The sequence below is a fragment of the Zophobas morio genome, unplaced genomic scaffold, assembly GCF_036711695.1.
Source record: "Zophobas morio isolate AGI-343-1 ecotype UQ-CSIRO unplaced genomic scaffold, CSIRO_AGI_Zmor_V1 ptg000024l, whole genome shotgun sequence".
Classification (NCBI taxonomy): domain Eukaryota; kingdom Metazoa; phylum Arthropoda; class Insecta; order Coleoptera; family Tenebrionidae; genus Zophobas; species Zophobas morio.
The window spans coordinates 13195725-13220735 of NW_026972129.1; the positions used below are offsets into that span (position 1 = coordinate 13195725).

General features: G+C 34.6%; 1 protein-coding gene across 1 annotated transcript in view; it reads left to right on the top strand.

The window, feature by feature from the left end:
- Positions 1-25011, top strand: part of LOC135134827 (mucin-2-like) — a 56463-nt gene that overhangs the window by 10387 nt on the left and 21065 nt on the right. The window contains exon 3 of the mRNA XM_064063664.1: positions 24875-24935. Coding sequence (XP_063919734.1) covers positions 24875-24935 — 61 coding nt within the window. The remainder of the gene's footprint in view (positions 1-24874; positions 24936-25011) is intronic.

Consider the following 25011-nt stretch of genomic DNA (forward strand, 5'->3'; position numbering starts at 1 on the left):
AAAAATGTTGAATCATAAACACTAAGGATATTGGTTATATTGATTCATAGGTCATATTTTTTTTACACTGTGATTGGTACTATCTACATTTTTACTTCCTGACCGTAAGCTAAGGAAGTATTGTAATCGAGTCTATTGGACGACTGGTTACTTTTATGTTTTCTCGACGTTTCATGCTCCCTAAAGTATGAAAAAATATGACTCCCGTTTCGATCTGTCTGTGTATCTCTCGTATGTTCAGATTTGTATTAGACAATTGTCAAATTTTATGTGTGTATTAGGAATGTATGTCAATTTTATAAAATAACATACTCTTACGTATGTGGTTTATAATTCCGTGTTGAGTTTGTACTCTAAAAATCTAGATTTTTGGAAAAGAAATCAAAATTATATAACAAAGTTTTGCAAATTTAACTTTGAAACTGCAAAACCAGATGCTCTGAAATCTTGCACCCGTGTTAAGATCGTAAATTAATATCGTAAACATGGTACATTGTTAATACAATTTTTTTCGTTTATGCCCCTCAAAAAAGTCATCACGTCATTTTACAATTTTGCCGAATTTTATAAAACTTCATTTCCTACATGTGTGATCTATGAATCCGTGTCAAGTTTTTACCCTAGACAGTTTTTTGGAAAAGTCAAAATTGTATAACAATATTTTACTATGAATTGGCAAAAACCGAATACTGTGAAATCTTGCAAATATTTTAAGGTGTGAAAATCGCAAAATCAAATTTTATAATTTTTTAAAGAAGCCGGATTTGTCAGAATATACTTATTTCAAGGGCAATGAAAGTTCTGTCGAAATAACCTTCGACAATTTATTTCTTATTAGTACTACACGTGTCGGAATTGACATACCTGTCACTGCTGAAATATTCATCGGAACATTTTTCAGTGGCAAAAGTCACTAAAAACAGGTATTTCCCCGCACCCCGCGCCAGACCAAATATAAACAAATTAGCAATGTGTTTTCGTAACATTAAAAAAAAATTCCATAAGAATCACAAAAAAATATGTATAAACAATCATATTTTTGCTTCTCAAGTTACTTTTTTTCAATATTATTTATAATTATCACAAATAAAATATCTCATAACAAAATTTTATAAACTTTCGAAACGGGATGTATTAGACTGTTTTTCACAGCCAAGCAAAGTTTTGTCTGAATATCCTTAGAGCAATTTTTTAATACTGTATCTTTATTAATTATGTATTACGTAACACAAAAGCTTTATTCGCCTATACGTCGTAGAGTCATTATTATGTTCCTTTTTTTTTTGTATTTACTCACTTTTGCCCATTTTGAGATTTATTTAGTAATGAATTGATGTTCCCGTGATTTTGGTAATCATAATCACACTAAAAGTTGTTTAACGTCGTATCAGACGATTTCTATATTTAACAAAAAATATTCTCCAAACTTGGTAACTTCTTTGTCTTTAATAGAGCTGAACAGAAAAATATTTTTTATAACAATTTAAGCTCTTCAGTTTTAAAATAATCCAAAGTTATTATATTTTATCTCAATCTCCTAACAATACAGTAATCTGTGGTCTGACCTTTGGAAAGCAGGTTAATAAAAGAGATGTACCTGCTATAATGGTTTGCGCGAATTGAGGACGCTGATAAAAGACGATAAATGTGAACTAAACGATTTTCTATTATATTCAGATTTCTCTTAAAAAAACGACAATTCTGGGTGGCCAAAACTCTCTACCGCAGTTAGAAAGGCCATTATTACAAAAATTCAGTAAAAAAAGATATACGTGATAGATTCTTCCTTAATACGCATAAAGAAAATGGTGTGCACTTTGATATTTTAATAAATGATTCCATCGCATACCTTGCAGACTAAACCTAAAAAGTTGATAAATGCCATTAAATGTGAGTCTTCCTTCATTCCTCAATCACCATGAGTATAATCTCCCTTTCCATACGTAGCGTGATGTTATTATTACAACATAGTCAAAGATGTTGCTCACGGCATTTCCTTTCTACGGACTGCAACAAGTGCATATTTGTGTTGCTATTTACACTAACGATTTATGCATTCGTGTAAACTGTTAGGTGTAACTGTGTCGTTACATTTTTGCACCATGAAAATAATTACCAACCATTAACATCGTGAATGGTGTAATGCCATAACAATTTTCTAGGTCACCGATTATAAAAAAGATGAATGTTGCATAAAAATATCCCGAGAACAAAAATTAATGATGATCTGTGGGTTCTTGAAACAATTTTCGTAAACGTTTAAGGAAAAATTAAGCACGGCGTGGAGGCCGAAATGTAAATCTCGTGGTGGTATTAAAAGCGTTATACCTAAGACCTTGCATTGAGAAGATTGTGAAACTGACTGATTAGTTGATAGTACTTTGTACAAAACGGAAATATTTAATTACGTGAGCTAATTGCGCATGTAAAAGTTGTTCTATTTTTGTCAAAAGGAGGAAAATGAAATCGGATTTCTACAAGATGATGCAGCATACTTTATTTCGACATAAGTCGTAAACATTGCTCCTTTATGAAGAAATTGAATATTCTCAGAAGCGGTATATTAATCCTCAATGATAAAAAAAGAGGTAGTGCCAGAAATGCAACAAAGAAGAGTTTGCATTGTTGCAATTCACTTTTCAGCTGAAGGTGAACGTGAAATCGAAAACCGCTTTCAGTTTCTACTCTGTTAAATCATCATTATATAGTTACTTAATAAAGTACACAGACAAAACAGGGCAAATTCCATTCAACATACCTGCTCAGGTGTGTCAAAAACAAGACACAAGTTTTGAAGATTATACCTACCCTAAAGCACATCTACTTTACAGTCAATAGTGAAAGTTGATAATTTCTCCGCTTTCTCTAAATAAAATATTTCGGACCAATAAGTACCGATTCGGAGGATAATCGATTGTGTAATATGGGACTGAGTAGTTTCTAGGTTAGACCCAAATAAATATTTGCTTTATCACGATTCTAAAGAATTACAGATACAAGTTATTCTTTTATTTTATACTAATGTCGGAATACATCATGGGAAGAACCGTTTTGGTAAATTTTTCGCCAAAAACCGCAATTGCTAAAGCACGGGATTTCTCTGGCTTGAAATCACATGGTTAGCGATTACCGTCTCAGTACTACTAAAGAGGTAAGACTGCAGATATCAAATGATTCAAATGTAAAAGGAAGAGAAAAGCAGTGAAGGGTTGTTTGCTTCATTTGCTCCATAGAAAGGTCGACTGTGCATGTAACTTGTGAAATTCACATAATTGAATAGTCAAACGAGGTACTTACCGAAGTTCGACTCAAATTGTCCTAACAGCCTCGTCCGAAGAGATAACTTACAGGTAGTTCTCTTGGGCCCCAATTTTACCACAATGTTTAAAGAAGCGCAGTAGGTAGTCCGGTCCTGTAGTCCCCACTCCGCCGCACACATACTGCGTGGAGCGTCTCATGAGTCATTAGTTTAAAGTGACAAAGGACGATCGCAATAACATACATAGATAACGTGGGGTTTACAAAGTGAGTTCTGGGTTGGGTGGGAGTTATCTCTTCGGACGAGGCTGTTAGGACAATTTGAGTCGAACTTCGGTAAGTACCTCGTTTGACTATTCAATTGTCCAACACAGCCTCGTCCTCAAGATAACTTACAGGTAGTCGTTGAAAGACATTGCGATCGGAGGAAATGCAACAGATTTAATATCTTTAGAAATAAAAGGGGACATTATATAATTGAAAGAACAGCCGCAGCAAACGTCGTGAATTGACCGAGTGGTCGATTATAAAATTTAGCAAAAACACCAGAGGCTTCTGACCAACCTACGGTTTTCTGGATGACGTCTACCGGAACCCCCTTCCGATGAGCAGCTGATGATGCCGCGTGGCGGGTGGAGTAGGCTGTATATTGCCCGATGTTAATTCTCGAATCTTGTAATATCCGTTGTACCCACTTGCTGATAGTTTGCTGGCGGCAGAGTACGGCGGCTTGGTGGTCAGAAAGACTTGGCCTTCACCATTACGCATAGCCGCTGTATTTTGCAAGTATAATTGTAAAAAACTTGCAACGCACAAGTTGGGTTTATCCGGAAAGAAGGGGATGTACAAACATTGTTGTTCATTCGCACGAAAAAATGTCTTAGTTTCATCCACAATAACTACTTGAATCCGGTCGGTGATATGAATATTGGAGACACGAATTAGGCTAAGAGTTTGGAGGCGCTCGGCTGTTATTAACAAGAGCAGGGTGCATAGTTTCCGGGTAAGATTCCGCAAGGAAACGTTTCCCGGAGCAAACTCAGTTGTGTGGAGATAAGCTAGGACGATGGCAGGGTCCCAGGTGAATTTGTATTTTGGTTGCAGTGGTCGCAAACGCGTGATACCCTTCAAGAAGCGTCGAATTTTTTCGTCGGCACCCACAGTATTTGCTAGGATAAGCGATAATGCAGATCTGTGGGAGTTAAAAGTCCCATAGGCCGCTGACTGAGTGTTGAAAATGTGCGTAAGGAAACGAAGAGCTTCTGTTGGCCCCGAAGAAAAAGGAGAGATCTTCTCTTCTGCACAAAATTGCCACCATTTGCGATACGTACTATTGTACTGCTTGATTGTAGAGGCATACAAAGACTTTAGGAGGATTGGGATCGACTCCGCGGTTATTCCTTTGAGGAGGAACGCTTTCCGGACAACTTGCAAGCAACTAGGGTAAGATTCGGTGATAAGCTGGAAAACACGGATATATTAATACCGCTTGTAATACATAAGGGATCTGAGATAAGCAGTCTTTGGAAGAGTGGAAACCAGCTTTGCACTGGCCAATGCGGTACCACTACAATGCCCTCAGCTTGGTCGGCAAGTATCTTATTTAAGACTCGAAGAACCATGCTAAATGGAGGGAAGGCGTAGAAGGATAGAGATTGTCATGATACCGTAAATGCGTCAACCGCAACGGGTGCAGGGTCAGGCTTCTAAGAAATGTACTTGCTGCACTTTGTGTTTTCGTATATAGCAAATAAGTCTATGTCCGGAGTTCCAAAGTTCTGACATACGAGTTCAAAAGTTGATAGTGATAACGAAATGTCGCTTTCCGTTGGTAGTTTACGGGATTCTATATCTGTGACAACATTGTCTAGGGAACTTATATACGCTGCGTATACAAAGAGATCACGAGTTTCGCACCAAGTCCAAATTTGACATGCTAAGTGACAGAGCTTAGGGTACTGAATACTGCCCATCCGGTCGATATACGAAAGGGCTGTGGTATTATCACACCTAATGAGAATGCTAATCGCAGCACGATCGGTAACAAAGAACTTTAAGGCGTAAAATATCGCCATCAATTCAAGGAAGTTAATATGTTCGTGTTTGTGGTGTAATGACCACCAACCATTAGTAGTCTGACCATTGCAGGTGGTCCCCCGACCCGTAAGAGAGCTATGGGTAAAAATTTCAAGATCGTAAGTGTCACTGCGTATATTATTGTCACCAGACCAAATATTGGATGACCACCAGGAGAAATCCTGCAAGGACAGAGACGAAATGCTCATCCGAGCGTCATAATTGTTATGGTGCATCTGAAGCGCTAAGAATTTATCTCGTTCTAATTGTTTCGTGTAAAGCCAACCCTTTTTAACGGCGGGGCAAACTGAACATAAGAGTCCTAAAAATTGAGCTAATGTGCGAATCCGGAGAGTTGCGGCCGAACGACAAATGGATTTTGGCTTTAACAAACTCTTTTCGTCGTTAATAATAAAGCCAAGTGAATGCAGTAACTGGACAGTAAAGGCCGTGTCAGACTTCCTCTGTTCAAATGTCTCCGAGAGTAGAAGGAAATCGTCTAGGTAATTGACACAAACGAATCCTTTGCTACGTAAAAGATGTAGGATAGGTTTAATGAGCTTGGTGAAGACAAATGGGGCGGTGCATAAGCCAAAAGGCATACAAACGAACTCAAATAGGTGGCCTTCGAACTGAAAGCGTAGGTATTTGGTAAAGTTTTTGTGAACTGGTATTAAAAAATAAGCATTTTTCAGATCAATGGTCGACAGTCCCCAGTCCTGTTTAATAAGCCGAGAAACCGTTCGTATGTCCTCCACTTTAAAGTGAGGAGGTTGCAGAAAGGTGTTTAACTTCTTAAGGTTCAGAATAAAACGGTTGTTGCCATTTGCTTTTTGAACAAGAAAGTATGGTGAAAGAAACTGATTGGAACAGGGTGAACAAATTCGAACTGCACCCTGATCTAGTAGCTCATTCATCGCTATAACCATGCCTCTCTTCTGTCTGTTTGCAAATGTTACAGAATGGGCAGACGTGTGTTGAAACGGCTTAGTGATAAAGGGGAGTTTATAACCCTTTAACCAGTCCAAAACTAACTGATTATTCGTGATGATACTCCAGCTCATAAAACCGGGAAAGCCGGTCCGCGGGAGTACTCACCTCTAGTTCCTGCGGTGGTTGGACTGGGTCCGAACTGGACGCCCCTGCTGTCTCTGCGACGTCGGGTGACGCCGAGACGGGCCCCCGCGAGGGTGGCTGCATTGGTTTGTCCCCCCCCCCCCTTTTTTTTTTTTTTTTTTTTTGCTGAATGGCCAGCAGGGAAGCGGGTAGTAAGCAGCGACGTCGACGGTTTAGGAGCGGGTTTGAGATCGTTACAAGAACGGAGAAGGGCTTTGGCTGCCTTAAGGCGTTCACCTAACTCGTTCCCAAATCGGTAAGCATCCGTCGGAGCTTGTTGTAAGGTTTCTTTTTTTTTTTTTTATGTTAATACTGTTCAGGATATTGTGCCGCCGAGATTGAGTCAGGTGATAGAACGAGTCAGTGATTATTTATTTTGGCCGCATCTGACAAAAGTGCTAGTAACTTGTCTGGTGGTGGGCTGGGCATGGGTTGCAACAGCAGATGCATAGCTTGTCCCAGAGGAACCAGGCCGAGACCAAGCTGAGTTTGGGTCAAACTGGCGGCGCGATCTTTTCGCCCCACTACAAGTGGCAAGGCGGGACGTAGTTCGGGGTTAAGCAGGGGTGCCTGCAAAGCGGCACAATTGGCTGGCACAGTATATTTCTGTTTGAGCTCTTTCTTCACCACAGTATCCAGACCATGAGTGAGGAAATGGGTCCAGCGACTAGCAAGGGCTATATGGAAGGACAACTCGCTAGTTGGCAGTGCCGACGGATCGGCGCCGAGGATGTCTAAAATTTCCGCCTCCAGGAGTGGGTCTTGCACAACTAGCGTGTCCGCAGAAAGAGCTACGGCTCCATGGGGGGAACCAAGTCCAATATCCTCAGCAGAAGCGCCTTCAGGTGTGTGTGACAGCGGAGAGTGCTCCGCGGAACGTGAGTCGCCGATATTGTCGGTCGACGTAGCACGAAAAATAGCAGAGCCGACAGCAGGTGTGCTGTACGGGTGCGAGCGATGACTCGGTGAGCGGCGTGTTCGATCACCGTGGGTGACTCGAAACCACGCCGCCGGTGAAACGTCGCCGGTGTGATCGGTCGACGTAGCATGAAAATTAGTGGAGGCGGCAGTAGCGTGGGCACTGCGCGACCTCGATCTACGGTGTACAGGATATCGCAAGCGGCGTGCGCGCTCTCGGTGGGTGACGCGGGAACGCTCCGCCGAATGTGAGTTGCGGCTGCTGCGAGACCTTGAGCGAGAACTGCGTGTTCTTGCACGACTTCGCCTGGTCGAAGGGGATCTATCAGGCCGATGGCGACGGTCTTTTCGCTTCCGCTGGCAGCGGCGCTTGAGGACGCGTAGACGTCGCTCGAGCGCTTTGCGGGAAGTCACCGAGTCCGAAGAATCCAACGGAGGATGGTGACCGGACGGCATTGTCGTGTTGGCTATAAGAGAATGCTGAAAGAGTGGTTAGTAAAAGAAATTACCTAAACAAGCGCGGTTTGCTGTGACGCCGTGGGCAAATAAACACGACGAACAGCGAAGCGTGGTAACGTCTTGGGCACAAGAGGACGAATGGCTCATGAGACGCTCCACGCAGTATGTGTGCGGCGGAGTGGGGACTACAGGACCGGACTACCTACTGCGCTTCTTTAAACATTGTGGTAAAATTGGGGCCCAAGAGAACTACCTGTAAGTTATCTTGAGGACGAGGCTGTGTTGGACAATTCTACTACTTCAGGCGAGAAAACTACAATTCTAGAACATTATATTATTTCAGGCAGAAACGTCTAATTAAATAAATTTCAGTGTTGTAAATAGCAATTTTGAGGAATGTCAAATTTCTCGACATTTATCTTCCGTTTGGTTGTCGCTAATAGTGCTAGTTTTAAATATGTAACACGGGATGTGAAGAAACCTGTTAAAAATTAATTAAAATAACGACTTGCTAGTTAGTATAAATACAAATTGTGTGTTGAGGCTTCTTTTCTTGAAGTTCACTTGAGTCATATGGTTTTAGAATTGTCTTGATATATCTGTTTAAAGTATGATTTATTTTTCGATTTTTTTGCTAATGTAAAAATGTCCCGGTTAATGAAGTGACGATTTTGTGGTTTTTGATTTATACGAAATCGTTTAATCCCATGCAGTGAGGTTTAGTTTCATAAGATCCTGTATAAATGTGGCGATGTGAAGTCAAACCAATTTGTAGAAACATTATTTGGTTCTGTTTGAGTGGACTGGTATATTGTAATTTATTTAAATTTAATTAATAAATATTTTTTCGGGTGAGAATATTTTCAATTTAACTAACCAGTTCTTTAATTAGATTTTGAAGCAAATTTACCTTTAAACGTCGATACAAAACACAACTAAATTTAAAATATACTTTATCTTTACCAGCCTCAGAGTGACGTAAATGTAAAAGAATGTTTTAAGCCATGCATGCGCCGGAGAAAAATTCCAAGCTTTTATCTTCTCAATATTTCTTCATCAAAGAAAGTAAAATTTCCCATCACTTAATAATCGACAATTTGGTTTCACTTTCTATTTAGCCAATTAACCATAAGTTTCGTACTTGACCGTTAAAAATCTGGTTAGTTAAGTAGCTTTTTTCCCATAACTACACATATGTCTGTAAAATTAAAAATTCGCCATAAGTATTTCATGTCGATTTTTTATTAAACTGTTTTCATGGCTATAAACCTTGAAACTCTGAAGAATGTTGAAGATATTTTTTGTTCGGACATTGGTCTCGATTTATAAAAATGGCGGAATTGTCTTTATAAACACGTCTGAAAAGTTGTTATTTTTAACTTCGTGTTTTTCGACTCTACCCACTCTGGTTTATGAGATGACTCAGGTAAAAATTAATCGTAACGATGACTCGGAGGTTCACGGTGAAAAAGGAATTCTTAGTTTTTTGTATTAATACATTTCAGATACTTTTATTAGATTATTATCAATTTGTCCTTTTTTGTTTTTGGTTGACAGAATTTTTATAAAAAAGTGCGTAATGTAGTTTTTACGAAGTTCTAATTCTTCTATCTTGCTTTAATTAAATTAAATTAAACGATTTTCAGATGAATAATATTAAGCTAATGGTGATATCGTGGTTCACTAATGGTCACCACCTCACGACTTCATGCATTCTACCATCACGAACGGCTATATTTTTGCTTTGTTCGAAAATATAAGAACAAAAATCTTTATCTTGCATGATCTCGTGTCATTCAACAATTATTTTATTTTCGCTTATTGCGTAATGTTGCAGATGTCTTTCAGGAAGTAACAGTAGACTTTAATTACTTCACACAGTTTGTGAAACTACACACTTAACAAAATTCGGTAGACTTATGCCAAAAGTAATATTAACAATACGACAATTAGTAAATGAATGCAGCTTTTTTGAGTAACAGACAACACACTTCATGCGATTTAGATTGTGAACAATGAACAGTTTAGTTACGTTAATGTACCTAAGTATTGTACAACAAATGCTTTTTGTTCTAGAAAGGAACAGGAAATATTCATGTACATAAGAGGAAATCACGTTTATCTTTCTGCTTTTATGGCGGTTTAGACATCAACGTTTCCACATAACGGGTTACGGAAAACTTTGAATCGATGACAAATTTATTACAACTTAAAGAGTTTCAGTATGCTATTAATTCACAACTTTATGATATAGTTTAAACCATCACTTTTGTTTAAAAAAATTGTATTTTTCGCAAAAGATTTATTGATTTTTTGACCATTTTTTAGTGGGACAAGCAAAGTAAATCAGCCGTACATGAGACAATGATTAAAGTGATGTCATTTTTTTTTAATAATCTATACAAACAAAAACAAAACATAGAAACAACGCGTCGTCTCTGTTTCAGTTGTTTAATGTTTTTTGAGAAAATGTCAACTTTTTTTAGCAAAGACGGTATACATACATTTCAATTAAAATTTTATTATCTCCACGTCGGTATTAATGTATTCTCCAGATTGAAGGAGTCAGTTGACCAATAAGATCACTGTTAAATATAAAGGTTTACAGGTTTATAGTCAGACTTACTTAGCAATATTCTGAGATGATGTCATTCACGTTTTCAAGAGGATTTTAACAGATCAGTTTTAGTTGAACTTCACGATAATAATTTTAAAGTGCATTTGAATTTATATTGGTGTACATTAATGTAAACACCACGAAAACTTTAAATTATGAATTTATGACATTGGTCAAAAAGACCTTATCACAATGGCTGCAACTAGGAGAGGAAAAATAATAATCCCATAATAAGCTATTAAATAATGATCCATAATAAGCTATTATACATATTTTTACTACTAGACCACATTTTCTTTGGTTTTTCAGATAAGTAAATGCAGTTGTAAACAGAATTTCGTACATTTTTGCTACCACTTTATAAACTTTGTCAGCATAATTTACATTTAAAGTTTAAAGATAATGATGAACATGAATTCTGCAGAAAATGCTGTGTTTCGTAGATCATATGATACAAAAATTTATTTATCTACTCAAATTTTAAAAGGTGTTAAAGAAGCTTTTATTCCTTCACTTAACAGTTGATCCAATATTGCATTGACAGAATATATTTCCTGATTGTTTAAAAAATTGTATCTATATTACCAATATATAAAAATGAGATGTTAATGACATAAATAGTTACATATTAATTTCTTTGGTACGTAATTTTTGTAAATTTTTCGAAAAACTGATGCTTTGGCAAGCTTTACAGTTTCTAAAAATGAACAATATAATCAGTTTGGACTGAAAAGGATACTCAACTATTGTATACTTTTGGAGACAACGAACTTGTTCTTAGTTATTTTAATTTTCCAAGCGTAAGCTAAAGAAGCACTGTAATCGAGTCCATCGGTCGATTTTCTACTTTTATATTTTCTCGACGTTTTATGACCCCTAGACTACGAAGAAATAGGTCTTCGGTTTCCGTCTGTCTCTCTGCCGTCTCTCCGGATTTTTATTAGACACATAATATCCGAAACTGACTGTTGTCAAATTTTGTATGTATATTAGGATTATCATATACAGGATTAGTCACGAGAGAATTACTTCTGAAAATTATTTTTACGCAACCCAAAATACTAATACCCTGTACCACTTGATATTATCTAAATTTAAAATGAAATGCCTAATCCATGATTGCTTTGACTTTGGCAGTGTCACTTTGACGTTAATTAATTTTTAACATTTTTTTTTTCATCGTTGACTCGCCTCTAGAGCCCCATTGGATCGACGACATACAGTCAGATCAATCTGGGCTATACTGAAGCCGTAAGTGCTCTACCAATGTTGTCCCCCGCTAATGTGCATGTGTTAATTCGCCATCTCTGGGTCACCTAGAGCCTCTTCGAAGTGCAAATCTGCAACCTCTGGACTTCTTAGGCCATCCATTTACAAAAAAGCCGTAGCATCCCCCCAAAATGCCCAACATTTCCAACAGATTAGTAGTTAAATTATTTACTTACTTGTTTGAGTTTGTGTTGTAACCTTTGAATAAAATGCCGTCAAAGGAATTTTTAGAAATAATTTTCTCGTTATTAATCGGGTGCAAAAGATCAAGAGGCACACTGACAAATTTATTAGCGGCGCCGGAGGAGATTTCCGACTGGCTGCGGTACCACCATGGACACTCGCGTAACCTCCTTTTCCACAATTGTCAAATGAGATTGTCAAACTCAAAGCAATCATGGATTAAGCATTTCATTTTAAATTCAGTTAGTATCAAATGGTACATGGTATTCGTATTTTGGGTTGCGTAAAAATAATTTTCAGAAGTAATTCTCTCGTGACTAATCCTGTATATTGTAATACGCTGACCAAATCACCTCCATCACCAATGAGATGACGTCAGCTCCAAAATTTACAATGGTGGTAATTTAATTTTATAAAATAAGATACTCCTGCACTTGTGATGTATGAATCCGTGTTGATTTTTCACTCTAGACATCCAGATTTTTGGAAAAAAAAAATCAAAATTGTATAACAACATTCTGCAATTTAACTTTGAATCTGCAAAACCAAATGCTCCGAAATCTTGTAAACGTTTTAACCACGGTAAATTGTTAATCGAAATTTATTCGTTTATCCCCTGCCAAAAAACTGATGATGTCACCTCAAAATTTTGCCAAAAAAGTTCTCTCTGAAATTTGCAAAATTTTATTACTCTATACTTGCGGTTTATCAATGCAATCATAGTTTTTAGAATTTTTTATTCAGGGTGACTCAAAAAAAATGGTGAATGAGGCAATTTATTGTATTGATTAAATCAAGAACGACTTATTTCATTTTTCCGAACATTTAGAAATACAGTATTGTTATATGATTGTTGAAACAAAAGCGTAGCACACATTTTCACCTTTACTTTAACACTACATACACATCTGTACTTTAACTTATAAGTGCTATCATAAAAAATTAAATTTCTCAAAAACAAATTTTACAATTTTCAAAAAGACTGGATTTGTTTTACTCTACTTCGGAAGTGAGGAAAGTTCTGTCTTAATAAACTCTGACCGATTTTTTAGATTACCATCTAGATTATAAGTAAATTGATAAGGAAGTTACTGTTTTATAAATTTTATCCTGATGGCACAAAGTTGTTATTATCCTTTATCAATAATTTATGTTAAAATTAATGACTAGTTGTATGATCCTCAAAATCACTCACAGTAGCGTTAAAATCACTCATGGGATTCCGCAAAGGTTTATTTGAGGGCCAGTTTTATTTTCAATATAAATATATAAATGTCTTGCCTGAATATCTAGTAGATGCAAATGTTTCCTTGTATGGAGATCAGGTTCAATTGAGCAAAATATTAAGACGAGTCCCTACTTTTGGCTCATGGGATTTTTAATATCTTTTGAGAATATAATACCTCCGTTATTAACACACTTATTGTCACGAAATTTTACATATAACCTGTCAATACCTTTTACTATATAATGCAAGAGCAGTTTTTTTCAAAATAGTGTATCCTCATTTGATTTTGGTGAAATGTTTCATCACGTATTTTTAAAAATCAATATCTCTATTTTTCATAGAAATTTAGTATCTCAGTTTTCACTGTTTTTAGCTTAAAGAACGCAAATGCAGTAAAAAGAATTTGCTGCTTCTGCTGTATCTCATTTTCAACACAAGAAATCGACAATGTTTTCTGGGTAGTGTATAGAGCTTTGTAAGTTGAAAACAGTTGTGAAAACAGTGTTCCGAAATTTCCATAAATAATTGAAATATTAACAAACATTTTTTAAAATACGTAATGAAAAATTTCACAGCAATAAGTGTGTTAATAATGGAGATATTACATTCTGAAAATGTACACTACGCAAATGAAAAAGGTAAGACCTCGCCTCAATAATAAAATGCTTAAGATGTTTTCTCTGGTTGAGGATTGATTTATTGCGAACCAGTTAACTTCAGATAAGGACAAATCTCAAGAATTAATGTTCATATCAAAACTGTATCTACATCAGAACCATATCTTCAATTTGCCAAGTATTTTAGTATAAACATTGACTCACAACTCATATGGAACAAACTTGACCAAGAAGGTGCTTCAAAAATAGCTAAAGATATTTATTTGCTTCGTAATTTAACTAATGCTCTACCATTGCAGTACTTAAAAACAGTCTATTACTCTTTAATATACTGTCATTTAGAGTACGGAATCTTAACGTGGGGATATTCTAACAACTATTCAAACTGCAGAGGAAAATCCTTAGAAACATTCCAAAAATTTGATTTAGATAAGAAATTTTAATGTTTCTTCAATGTATATATGTATTTAAATGTATTGAACATATTATTTGTAATACATATTAAGTTTTATCCAGAGTTAAATCAGCAACGCTACCATCATACTGAATTAACCTCCTAGTATATAAATTTCTGAGATTTATCAAATCACAAGATGAAGCTTATTACATATTTTTGTATACAATTTTTCCATAAACTTACATACAACTACAAACTTTTAGAACCAACCTAAAGAGCTTTTGAAGAAAGTTAATCATATCTTAAAAGAAAAGCAATTTATTCAGTTAGAGAATTTCTGGAAAATAATTTTACTGATGAATATAGCTGTTTATAAATTCGTTTCATACAAAAATAATCGTTAATTTTCATTTTGTATTTTTATATGGTTAATTAATTAATTTTACTTAATGTAGTTTTCCTTTTGCACAATGCTGTAACGGAAGCATGCTAAAATGTTCTACTTTTCTTTACACAATAAATCTATTATTGTTATTAGTCTATTCATTCTTTCTGAAAAAACGATTACATCATTTCAATACTATTTAGTAAACTCACTTCGAAAGTGCACCATGAAATAAATCTTTGTCTGTCGTTTAACAGTTATCTGTAACATTAACCTTGCAAGTAGGAATTATCGTAAAAATGAAAGTTTGTTCAATCAAATTTGATCACTCATTTCAGATACTACAATAAAAAAAATTAAAATTAATGTTTGTAATTATTTATTATTTTCTTTGTTATACGAAAGACGGCATGGATTAAATCATTACTCTTAACCCTTCGAAAAAATTGTAAAACAAATCTACACTAGTGAAATACAAAATGTCCCAAAAATTACGCCCTTATTAATTGAATCTATTTAATGAAAAACTGTAGACTGCATTTCGACCTAATTTGGTCTCATCAGTACAGCACATTTCAATCTACATTAAAAAATACGGACTAATGTGTAACGTTGGTTGTTCTACTTTAGAGGAGAAGAAAGCTTTATGTAAATATAATAAAAAAATCTTACTTTTTCTTGTATAAGTCTCTTTGACAAAGTTTTTTAACTATATATTTTAAGTGGCGTGAGAAATTCTAAATAGGTCACTATTTGATTTCTATCTCTTATAAAATCTTTAAAAGTTCTTAGTTAATTTGTCACAAATCCTGAACTGAACATAACGTAGATATAAAAAAGTAAAATAAAAACACTAAAACATCATTGAAAAAAATATATTGGAGTTCAGTAAGAATGTAGACATTTCTACAAAAATGAAGTCTTTGTTCTCAAGAAAATATACTGAAGAATAAACCTTTGTCTCTTTTTTCTCGCACCTAATACGTGACGTTAAGTCTATATGGGTTTTACTAAGTTTTATGTTCTGAGTACAAAAGACTAGTGCATACATTTTGTTCCTTAATATGAGAATAATCACACAATGAAACTGATTAGCAATTGTGTTATGGTGTGAACGAGTATTAATGAAAAGTGAAATGAAAGGGTCGAAAGTCGTCAATGAAAAAATGATGCGTCTTGTATCAACCCGATCTTGAGCAGTTCACCTGTTTAGCGTGCTTCTAGAGTTTGTGTTACTTTCTCTATCGACTGGTTAGTTGCGAAAGACATTCCACGATTGTTTGGGCGGCTTCATTATACGTAACTTGGCAAAACTAATTACGTCACAAAATTCAGGTTAAATTAATTAACATCATCTTTCCTGCTCTGGCTTAACACATTAAATGTGACACACCTGCACTACCTGAAATTGTGACAACTATTGAGGAAAAGGTTAGAATAAAGTGTTTTTGTTTCTGGAAATGTTCAAAATTGCTAGTCGCTTTTGAAATATTTTGGTTGAAAGGATCGGAAGAGATTTTTTTACTAGCTGCTTCTAATCGTTTACTAATTAATTACTTAAGAAATTTGTGAATGGGGATCACTCATTTTTTTACATCTACATATGATTCATTCATAAGCTTTACGTTAAGATGTAACAAAAGTAGTCGGAACTGACACTCTTTTCCATGACCTTCTCTTCTTACTAGAGCTCGATGTCCAAGTTAAAACTATGTCGGAAATAAAAGGAATCTTGAAGATTATATTATGTATAAACTGATATTCTGTCAACACACAGGCATACAGATGATGCAAGTTTGCAGATTTTTGAATGTAGATGAAAGTGGCTTCAGATTAGGATTTGTATTTGTATTTGTGTTTTGCTGACAAACTGGAACATAAGTATATTAATTATAAAATATTCAAGATCGTAACAATACATTTAAAAAAGGGAATCAAAATTTGTCAAAAACTACTGTTGGTTTCTATTATCCTGAAAGTAAAAAGCAAATTGGAAGTAATCTTAACCTTAAGACCTTTATCACTGTAACGTAAATTAACTAGACGTTCAACAATTACTGTATTGCAAAACTTGTATTGTTTATTGTCTACTGACCACGCAAATAACCGTGTGCACGTCGATGAACATGTGCTCAAAAGCTTAATACACGTGTTTAAGTCTATCTAATACATAGGTTGTTTTTAAAACAACTGCAATTATAATTACTAAATTTAGAATCGCTTAATGGAGGTCACGTTGAATTTACTATCTGAATTTTAACTTTTCGTGAGACATGTACCAGGTTAAGAATTTTTGTAGAGCGTAGTTGTCACTGTTAGACATATGATTTCAGGTGTGCTATGCAACATGACTTAAAGGACACCTACTATTCTTTTCTTTTTTTTTAATAGTTCATTTCCTCCAAGAAACACAGCATTCATTTAATCTTGATCAACCAGCTAGCAAAAGAGAAAGACGTTAACTCGTGAGTCATAAGTTGTCACTCAACAAAACTGCAACGAAATAAAGTCCGTTTACATCTAACCTTTTCTATTTATACAGTTCTTCTTTTTACATCAGATGCTTAAAATAATTTATAATACCAAAAACTTGATTTTGTAAAGCAGAGCCAACGATGGTTAATTTGCCCACCTAATGTTTATAAGTAGATGATGGTTAGATTATTCGGAAATATATTTTTGTCAGCTTGTGTCTTGACTTTACAGGTACAAAACTTTAGTCGATAGTCGATAATTACAGACTCTACACGAATTTTGAGCACGCAAATACATATATACAAAGGTTCAGAAAGACCACTGCACTTTTTGAGACAAAATATTTTTGAAATCCTCGTGTTTCGTACTTAGAATAGCTATATCCCAAACTTACATTTTTTTAATAAAGCATAAAATATATATACTCGTCGGGTCGTGTACGAGAGCGGTCGTCGCTACTGTTTATAAAGTGCGAGTGTGGTATTTTTACTTATTTATTGGTTCAAAATGGGACCTAAATTTAAAAAAGCTGTGAATGCCGAAAGTGATAACATAGCAGCTACCATCAGTCAGTGCCTGGTTGATTTTTTTGATCAGAATTTGGTAAATTGTGGCTGTGCAATTAATGTTTCCTCCATGCGTGAAGAGATTAACAACTGTAAGTCTCTTATTATTGAACAAACTGCTGTAATTCGCCTATTGCAAAATGAAGTAGATAGTTTAAATTCTGAAATTATGCAGGTTAAACGATTAGCACAAGAGGGCTCCAACTCATCGAATTTTATTGGCGATATTCGCGCAAATCGAAGGCTATCTGGTTTGCAGATAAATGCTACAAAAACCAACGAAAGTAATTATAGTGCTTCTTTATTTAAAGATACTGTTTTGTTGGATCGTTCGCCTGAATCTAACTTTCCACCTAATAATTACCGTCCCTTCACCGATCTTCATAAGATTTCTATTGCAAATACACCGATTGAGACTGAGATATGTTCAGATGAGGACAAGATTACATTAGATATTGTCCCCAAAACTAAACATGTTGTTAAGGCTGATATTCATCCAAAGCCACTCTCTGCTGATGTTAACGAGTATGATGATTTCCATCCTGTTATTTCAAAAAAGAAGAAAACTAGTACTGTTAAACAACATTCTAATAAAAATAAGTTTGTTATCGGTGTGAATCGTTCCGATCAAGAGCACAACTTAAAATCAGTTCCCAAAAAAGCTTTTCTTTATGTATCCCGTTTGCGAACGGATACCACGTCTGAAAACATAGTTGATTTCTTAAAAACTGACTTCCCCGAGGTCAAATGCGAGCCTGTGCCATCGAAATATCCTGAATATTATTCCTCATTTAAAATTATTGTTGATCTTGTCAATAAAGAAAAAGTGATGGAGGCCACTAGATGGCCCCAAGGAATTTATATTTCGCGTTTTTTTTTCAGAAAAGAAACAAAGATGTCAACAGCAACTAACAGGTATTGTTGGTACTAACAACATGGAAAATGAAGCAAATCTTTTTTTATATTATCAAAACACTCGTGGTTTGAACTCCAAACTGTCAAGTTTTTATAATTCTATGGCCGTAGGTGAATATGACATAGTAGCTCTTACTGAAACTTGGCTCCATCCTGGAGTCTATGATAGTGAATTTTCTACCCAAAACTATACAATTATACGGAAGGACAGAGATTTTTTACATACTAATAAATGTAGAGGTGGCGGAGTGCTTATTGCTGTTCGTTCTGACCTTCACTATACTGAAATTAACTTATCTAATACACCTCTTAATAATTTTCAGTATCTTGATTTTCTATGTATTAAAATGTTAATTGCTTCCACGTCTATTATAATAGTTGTTGTCTATATTCCACCCTCATTGCCTTTAAATTGTTATCAGTTATTTTTTGAAACATTGGGTACATTAGACTTTTTATATGATTCTAAGATTTTCGTAATTGGTGATTTCAATATACCGGAATTTTCATCATCTGCCTATAATCTTCGATGTGGCAAATCTATTTCGTTGCTTAACTTTATGGAATTGTTCGATCTTAAGCAATTCAACACCACTTTAAATTGTAGTGGTCGACTCCTTGATCTTGCCTTATCTAATACATATTGTTCTGTGTCGCCATCTGATGATCCATTTGTGGATGAAGATCCCCTTCACCCCTCACTTTGTGTTAAGATACTAGTATACCAAGAATCATCAGGCCATTATCTAAAACCTGTTTCTCAAGGAACCAGTTATAATTTTCATAAAGCTAATTTTATTAATCTTTACCGCGATATTCTTAATACAGATTGGACTTTTCTTCAGACGTGCTCTAATATTGAAGATGCCTCCTCCTCTTTCTATAATGAAATCTATAAAATGTTTGATAAGCATGTACCTAAATGTAAAAAGCGGAAATATAACTATCCTGCATGGTTTACACCGGAAGTTGTTAAAGATATTCGTCTAAAAAATTACCATCGGAAAAAGTATTTAAAATTTAGAAACATAGCTGACTTAATTGCATTTAAGGAATTAAGGCGTAATATTAAATACAAAATATCAGTTGAGTACATTAGATTTATAAAGAACTCTGAAGACTCCATTAAGTCAGATCCATCACGTTTTTGGCGTTATTTAAACTGCAAAAGGCGACACACAGGGATTCCATCCCAGTTGACTTTCGGTGATACGATTGTAAATGGAGCTGAAAATATTGTCAATGCATTTGCGGAATTTTATGAATCGACTTACATTGGTAGCTCCACTTATAGCAATTACCTCAAGGATAAGTGTAACGTAGCAAATGTTAATATAAGTTTATCTACAATTATGGAGTGTGAAGTACTTGATGCTGTTAAAAAAATCAAAACTAACTATGTTCAGGGTCCTGATAAGATACCAGCGGTCATCGTCAAAGACTGTGCTCAGGTTTTTGTGAAACCACTTACATTTCTTTTCAATTTCTGCATTAGAGCGGGTACGTTTCCAGACTGCTGGAAACTGTCCAAAGTGATCCCTGTTTACAAAAGCAAAAGTAGAAATGCTATTGAAAATTATCGTCCTATATCCATCATCAATAATTTTGCTAAAATTTTTGAAGCCATAATTTTCAAACAGCTTTATTCGCAAGTAGCGGCTGTTATTTCTGAGCGCCAACATGGTTTCATGCATGGACGCTCTACAGTTACTAACCTTTTCTGCACTACACAGTTTATTTCGAACGCTATTGATAGTGGGTTGCAGACGGATGTAATATACCTTGATTTCTCAAAGGCATTCGATAGACTTGATCATGGTATTTTGTTTCATAAATTGGACGTTTTAGGATTTGGCCCCCAGCTCATTCGTTTCTTCATGTCATACCTGTGTAACAGGCAACAGTATGTTCATTGTTTTGGGTATAACTCTCGTTATATTAATGTTTCATCGGGAGTACCCCAAGGTTCTGTCCTGGGCCCCCTTCTTTTTTTACTCTTCATTAATGACATAACTGATGAATTGGATATTGAATACGCTCTTTATGCAGATGACATCAAAATATATAGTAGAATCAGTACAACTAAAGACTGCATTGTGTTACAGCAAAATTTAAACAAGATTTTAATATGGTCTTCTGTAAACAGACTTTTATTAAATAAAAACAAATGTTTTGTCATGTCATTTGGCTTGAAACGAGAAATGATCAGTTTTGATTACAAACTCAATGCGGTCGTATTAGCAAGACCCCAGACGGTTACAGATCTTGGAGTTGTGTTTGATTGCAAGCTCTCATTTGTTGACCATATACGTAAAGTGGTTACTGATTGCACTAAAACTTTAGGCTTTATTATTAGAAATTCTAGAGATTTTAAGGATTGTAATACAATTATTCGGATTTATAATGCCCTTCTTGAAAGCAAGTTATATTATGCATGCATAATTTGGTGTCCCCACTACAATATCCATGGAGCTCAACTCGAAGGTATTATAAGGAAATTTCTGAAATATCTGACTTATCGCAAGGATGGTGTTTATCCCCCTATTGGTTTTTCACAGTCTAGTCTTTTGAACCGTTTCAATATTTCTAGTTTTATGGACACTTGTAAAAAATTCTATGCTGTCTTTCTATTTAAACTTTTACACAATTGCATTGATTGCTCCCTAATTTTAGAGCAACTACATTTTAATGTGGGCCCTAGGAGTATAATATCTCGTCACCCTGCAATATTTCACTTAACGGCTTCAAGGACAGATGTTGCCAAATTTTCTCCATTGCTTACAATGTGTCGTATTGGTAATTGTATTCACAATAAAATTGACCTTTTCTCCACCCCTTTACGTGCTGTTAAAGAATTTGATTATTCCCAAACTTGTCCATTTTGTTAAATCTACATCTTTTTTTACCTTATTTTATTCGATAAGGATCATGCCGTCTCCAAATTGGAGACGTAGTGATTTTCAGCTGCGGATCGCTGATTCTTATTGTACTGTTGGTCTGTAAGTGGGTTTTGACCTGTTGACCACTTGTTCAATAATAATAATAATAATAATAATAAAATGATTTGTTTACTTCATGTTTACACCATTGATCTAATGTTTTAGAGAGATATTCCCTGCTACCGAAAGTACAATCAAATAAATCTAAAAATGATTTAGTTTTGTGCGACAATATGGATGTCCAAGGCGAATTCATAAACCACAAGTACAGGAGTATGTTATTTTATAAAATTTAAATAATATTTACCAAGCAAAATTTTGAGGTGATGTTATTAAATTGTTGTAACTTTGGGTATATTTCTTTAACAGAGATTTATAATATAAATTAAGATGTACACTTTCTAAACGTGATGGATGTGCTTTATCAAAGCTTCAAAGAGCTCATTATGCATTTGGTTGGGCAAACTGTAAAATTTGATTGTTAATTTTATGTTTAATTTAATTTGAAGACGACTTCGTCAATTTCCCGCAGGGAATAAATAATATTTTTTAGTATTTTATCATCCTGATAATAATCTTGGTGTATTTGCCAGACGTATTTCTGCAAAAAATGCGTTGTTGGTCGTTTTTTAATTTCGACACAGCTTTCACAAACTGAATCATACAATGAAGAATTCACAATAAAGATACAGTATATAGGTATGTCATAAATTTGATGATATCACCTTCGGTTTCACTGGAATTGAAGACGACTTTGGTGTTTTAAGTAAGACCAACCTACTTCTGAATTTTATTTAATATTTTTTCAATTATCGCTTGTGTACTATTCTTATTCAAGTCGTACTCCGTTTTTACGACTGTAGCCTATTGTGTAGGAGTTAAATCCCTTCACAATGGGTCCGTGCCAGCGGTCATAAACCATCAACAGACCAACTGCTTGCGGTAATTGTTATTGCAGTGCCATATAAACGGAGTACGATGTGGACTACTATACTACATTATGCTTTACATTCGAACTTTTCAACAGAATAATTTGACTTGCAAAATTTATATCGACCGACAGCACATCGTACATGTAGGTAGAAGCATGACTTGAATAATCTTTTTTTTTTGTGTTGTCCAACGATGTTCAGTTCACATAAGAACAAAGGTAAGCTTTGTTTTAAAAGGAGGAATAAAATAGACAAATTTCAGTGTGGTCGGTTCAACAGGTCAGTTTATTTGCTCTCCATCAGACAGGATACAACAGATCACAACTTCAGGAAATCGTGAAATTAGACACTCTTCAAAATAGTTCCATTATAATTTTGTTGCAACACAAAAAGTAAAAATATAAAAAAGGATTATTGTATATCAAAAATTCTTAAACTTGTTTAAAAATTCCATGTTGTATACATTATGCCACGTACGAGTAGTAAAAATTTTGAGGTAATCTCTTTGTTTAGGCAATTGAGATGGAAGACCTTGTGTACAACGTCCATCTAAATACTTGATTAACACTGACATATTTATTCCATTATAGAAACTAAACCAGCGCCTTAAAAAGTACAACAACTGTGTTACAGAAATACCGTAATGAAAACGAATTATTCATAAAAATAGAAAAAAATCTATAAAATTCGTTCAGCTAATGTTTACACATTTCCTGATTTCATTAGTGTCTAATACTGAAAAAGTATTATCTTAAAATTTGATATTTTTTAGTCTGAAAATATAACAAGCACTTGTATAATCCAATATAAAAAAGCCAAGTAAAGGTTACTATCCCTTCAGTATTTTTCACTGAAATAAAACCACAGATACACCCGAAGATATACCTTGGCGCCTCACCTAGTCCTTGCCGCACATAATTAAACTGTTATTGAAATTAAATCCTTTTTTCTTTTACCTGTAATTTTGTACTGCCAACGTAACGTAAATTTAGGAAAAAACCTTGAGCATGACACCTAAACAGTACTAAGGTAGTATTTTTCACTAAATTTTAATTTAACAAAATGACAGTAATTTGATAATTACAGGTCTTCTGTCTCCCTAAAAATTTCAAAGTCTAATAAGTCCAAAATAAACTATGTTGTTATGAAAATTTTAAATTGAAATATTATTTATATACTGGAAAGATTTTTTTATTGTTTATAATCATTTATCATACTGTTCAGTGAAAAGTGGAACTGAGTGTACAACGACCTTTAAGATCAAGTACCCAGGTGTCTCACATTTCATTTAATAGACAAGTTTATTGACTCGTTAAATAATATAAAACGAGAAATTACTATCTCGCCTCTGCTTCGCACCACGAAAATTCTAGCGCCATATTTACAAAAAAATCAACGTTATCAGTTAGTATTTTTTGTCAAAACGAAAAAACGTATTTTTTCAAAGACAATCTTCAAAAGTCTGTGGCTATCTTCGATCCTCCTGTTTTTTATTGCTCGCTCGGTATACAGTCGCACAAAGTAATGCCCCATATCAAAAATATTTATACTATTCTATTTGGTTATACTATGCTTATGTCACATGTGATGACAAATATTGTCGCTAGTAAGTTTTTAAATATAAGTAAGCAATTTTCTGCTAGTTTTTTTTTTTTTGTAACAAAAATGTTACAAAAGGTACTAACATCATTTTAAAAAATCTGAAAGGGAGACCTTAAACACTGTTTTTATAATTGCCACTGCAGCAACAAGAACAATAGATTTCATACTCTTTTATTGTAGTTGTAAATTGTCCCAAATGAAGGATGTGATTGCAATTGCTACATAATACAGGCACTTAAGATGCAGACCTTGCAAGGTAGTAGCTATTATAATCAAAAAATCAGATAAAAGCGTTTTCCCAACATTATGCAAAAAGTAAAGTTAATACAGTGTACGTTGCTGAACATGAAACAGAGAAAGTATTTATGTGCTACTGCGGAACTATCAAAAACATAAAAAGACTATTACAATAGTGGTAATTATTAATGAATTAACACACATGTCAGTGAAACATTAAGATTATCGCCAGATCAGTATAGCAACGAACTACAAAACTTAGAGTTAATACAGTTAGAGAAAAGCAAATACATAGTTAATAGTTTGGAAATATTGATTTTTGAAAAGTGGAACATTTCTTTATTATTCAACAGGATGAAAATTAACCTGATAAGAATTTTCCCACAATTAATATTATTCAATTGCAATAGACGAATTGGTTGTGCAAGAAAAGTCGAAATGAACATTATTTATGGTTGCTGTCAAAGTGAAACCATTGTTAAAAATAATAGTGATTGTCTGCCTTCACAACTTTTAATTAATTACGGTGAAAAGCAATCCCAACATTTTCATGAAATTATAATGCTTTCATTCTCAATACATTAACCACGAAGTTTTTCTTGACAAATATTTACACTTTATTTGGCACTCTGTACCAACTACCAACAATGAGAAATGTTTGTTAATAATGTATTCTTTGTTACAGACGGACATCTGTCGATGGCTTTTCCTTTTATTATTTTTAATAACATGGACGAAATATTCAAGTAAGTATAAACTTATTATAATTTATGATAAATATTTTTAATAAAGATCAAATCAGATCAGTTCCTGCAATTTTAC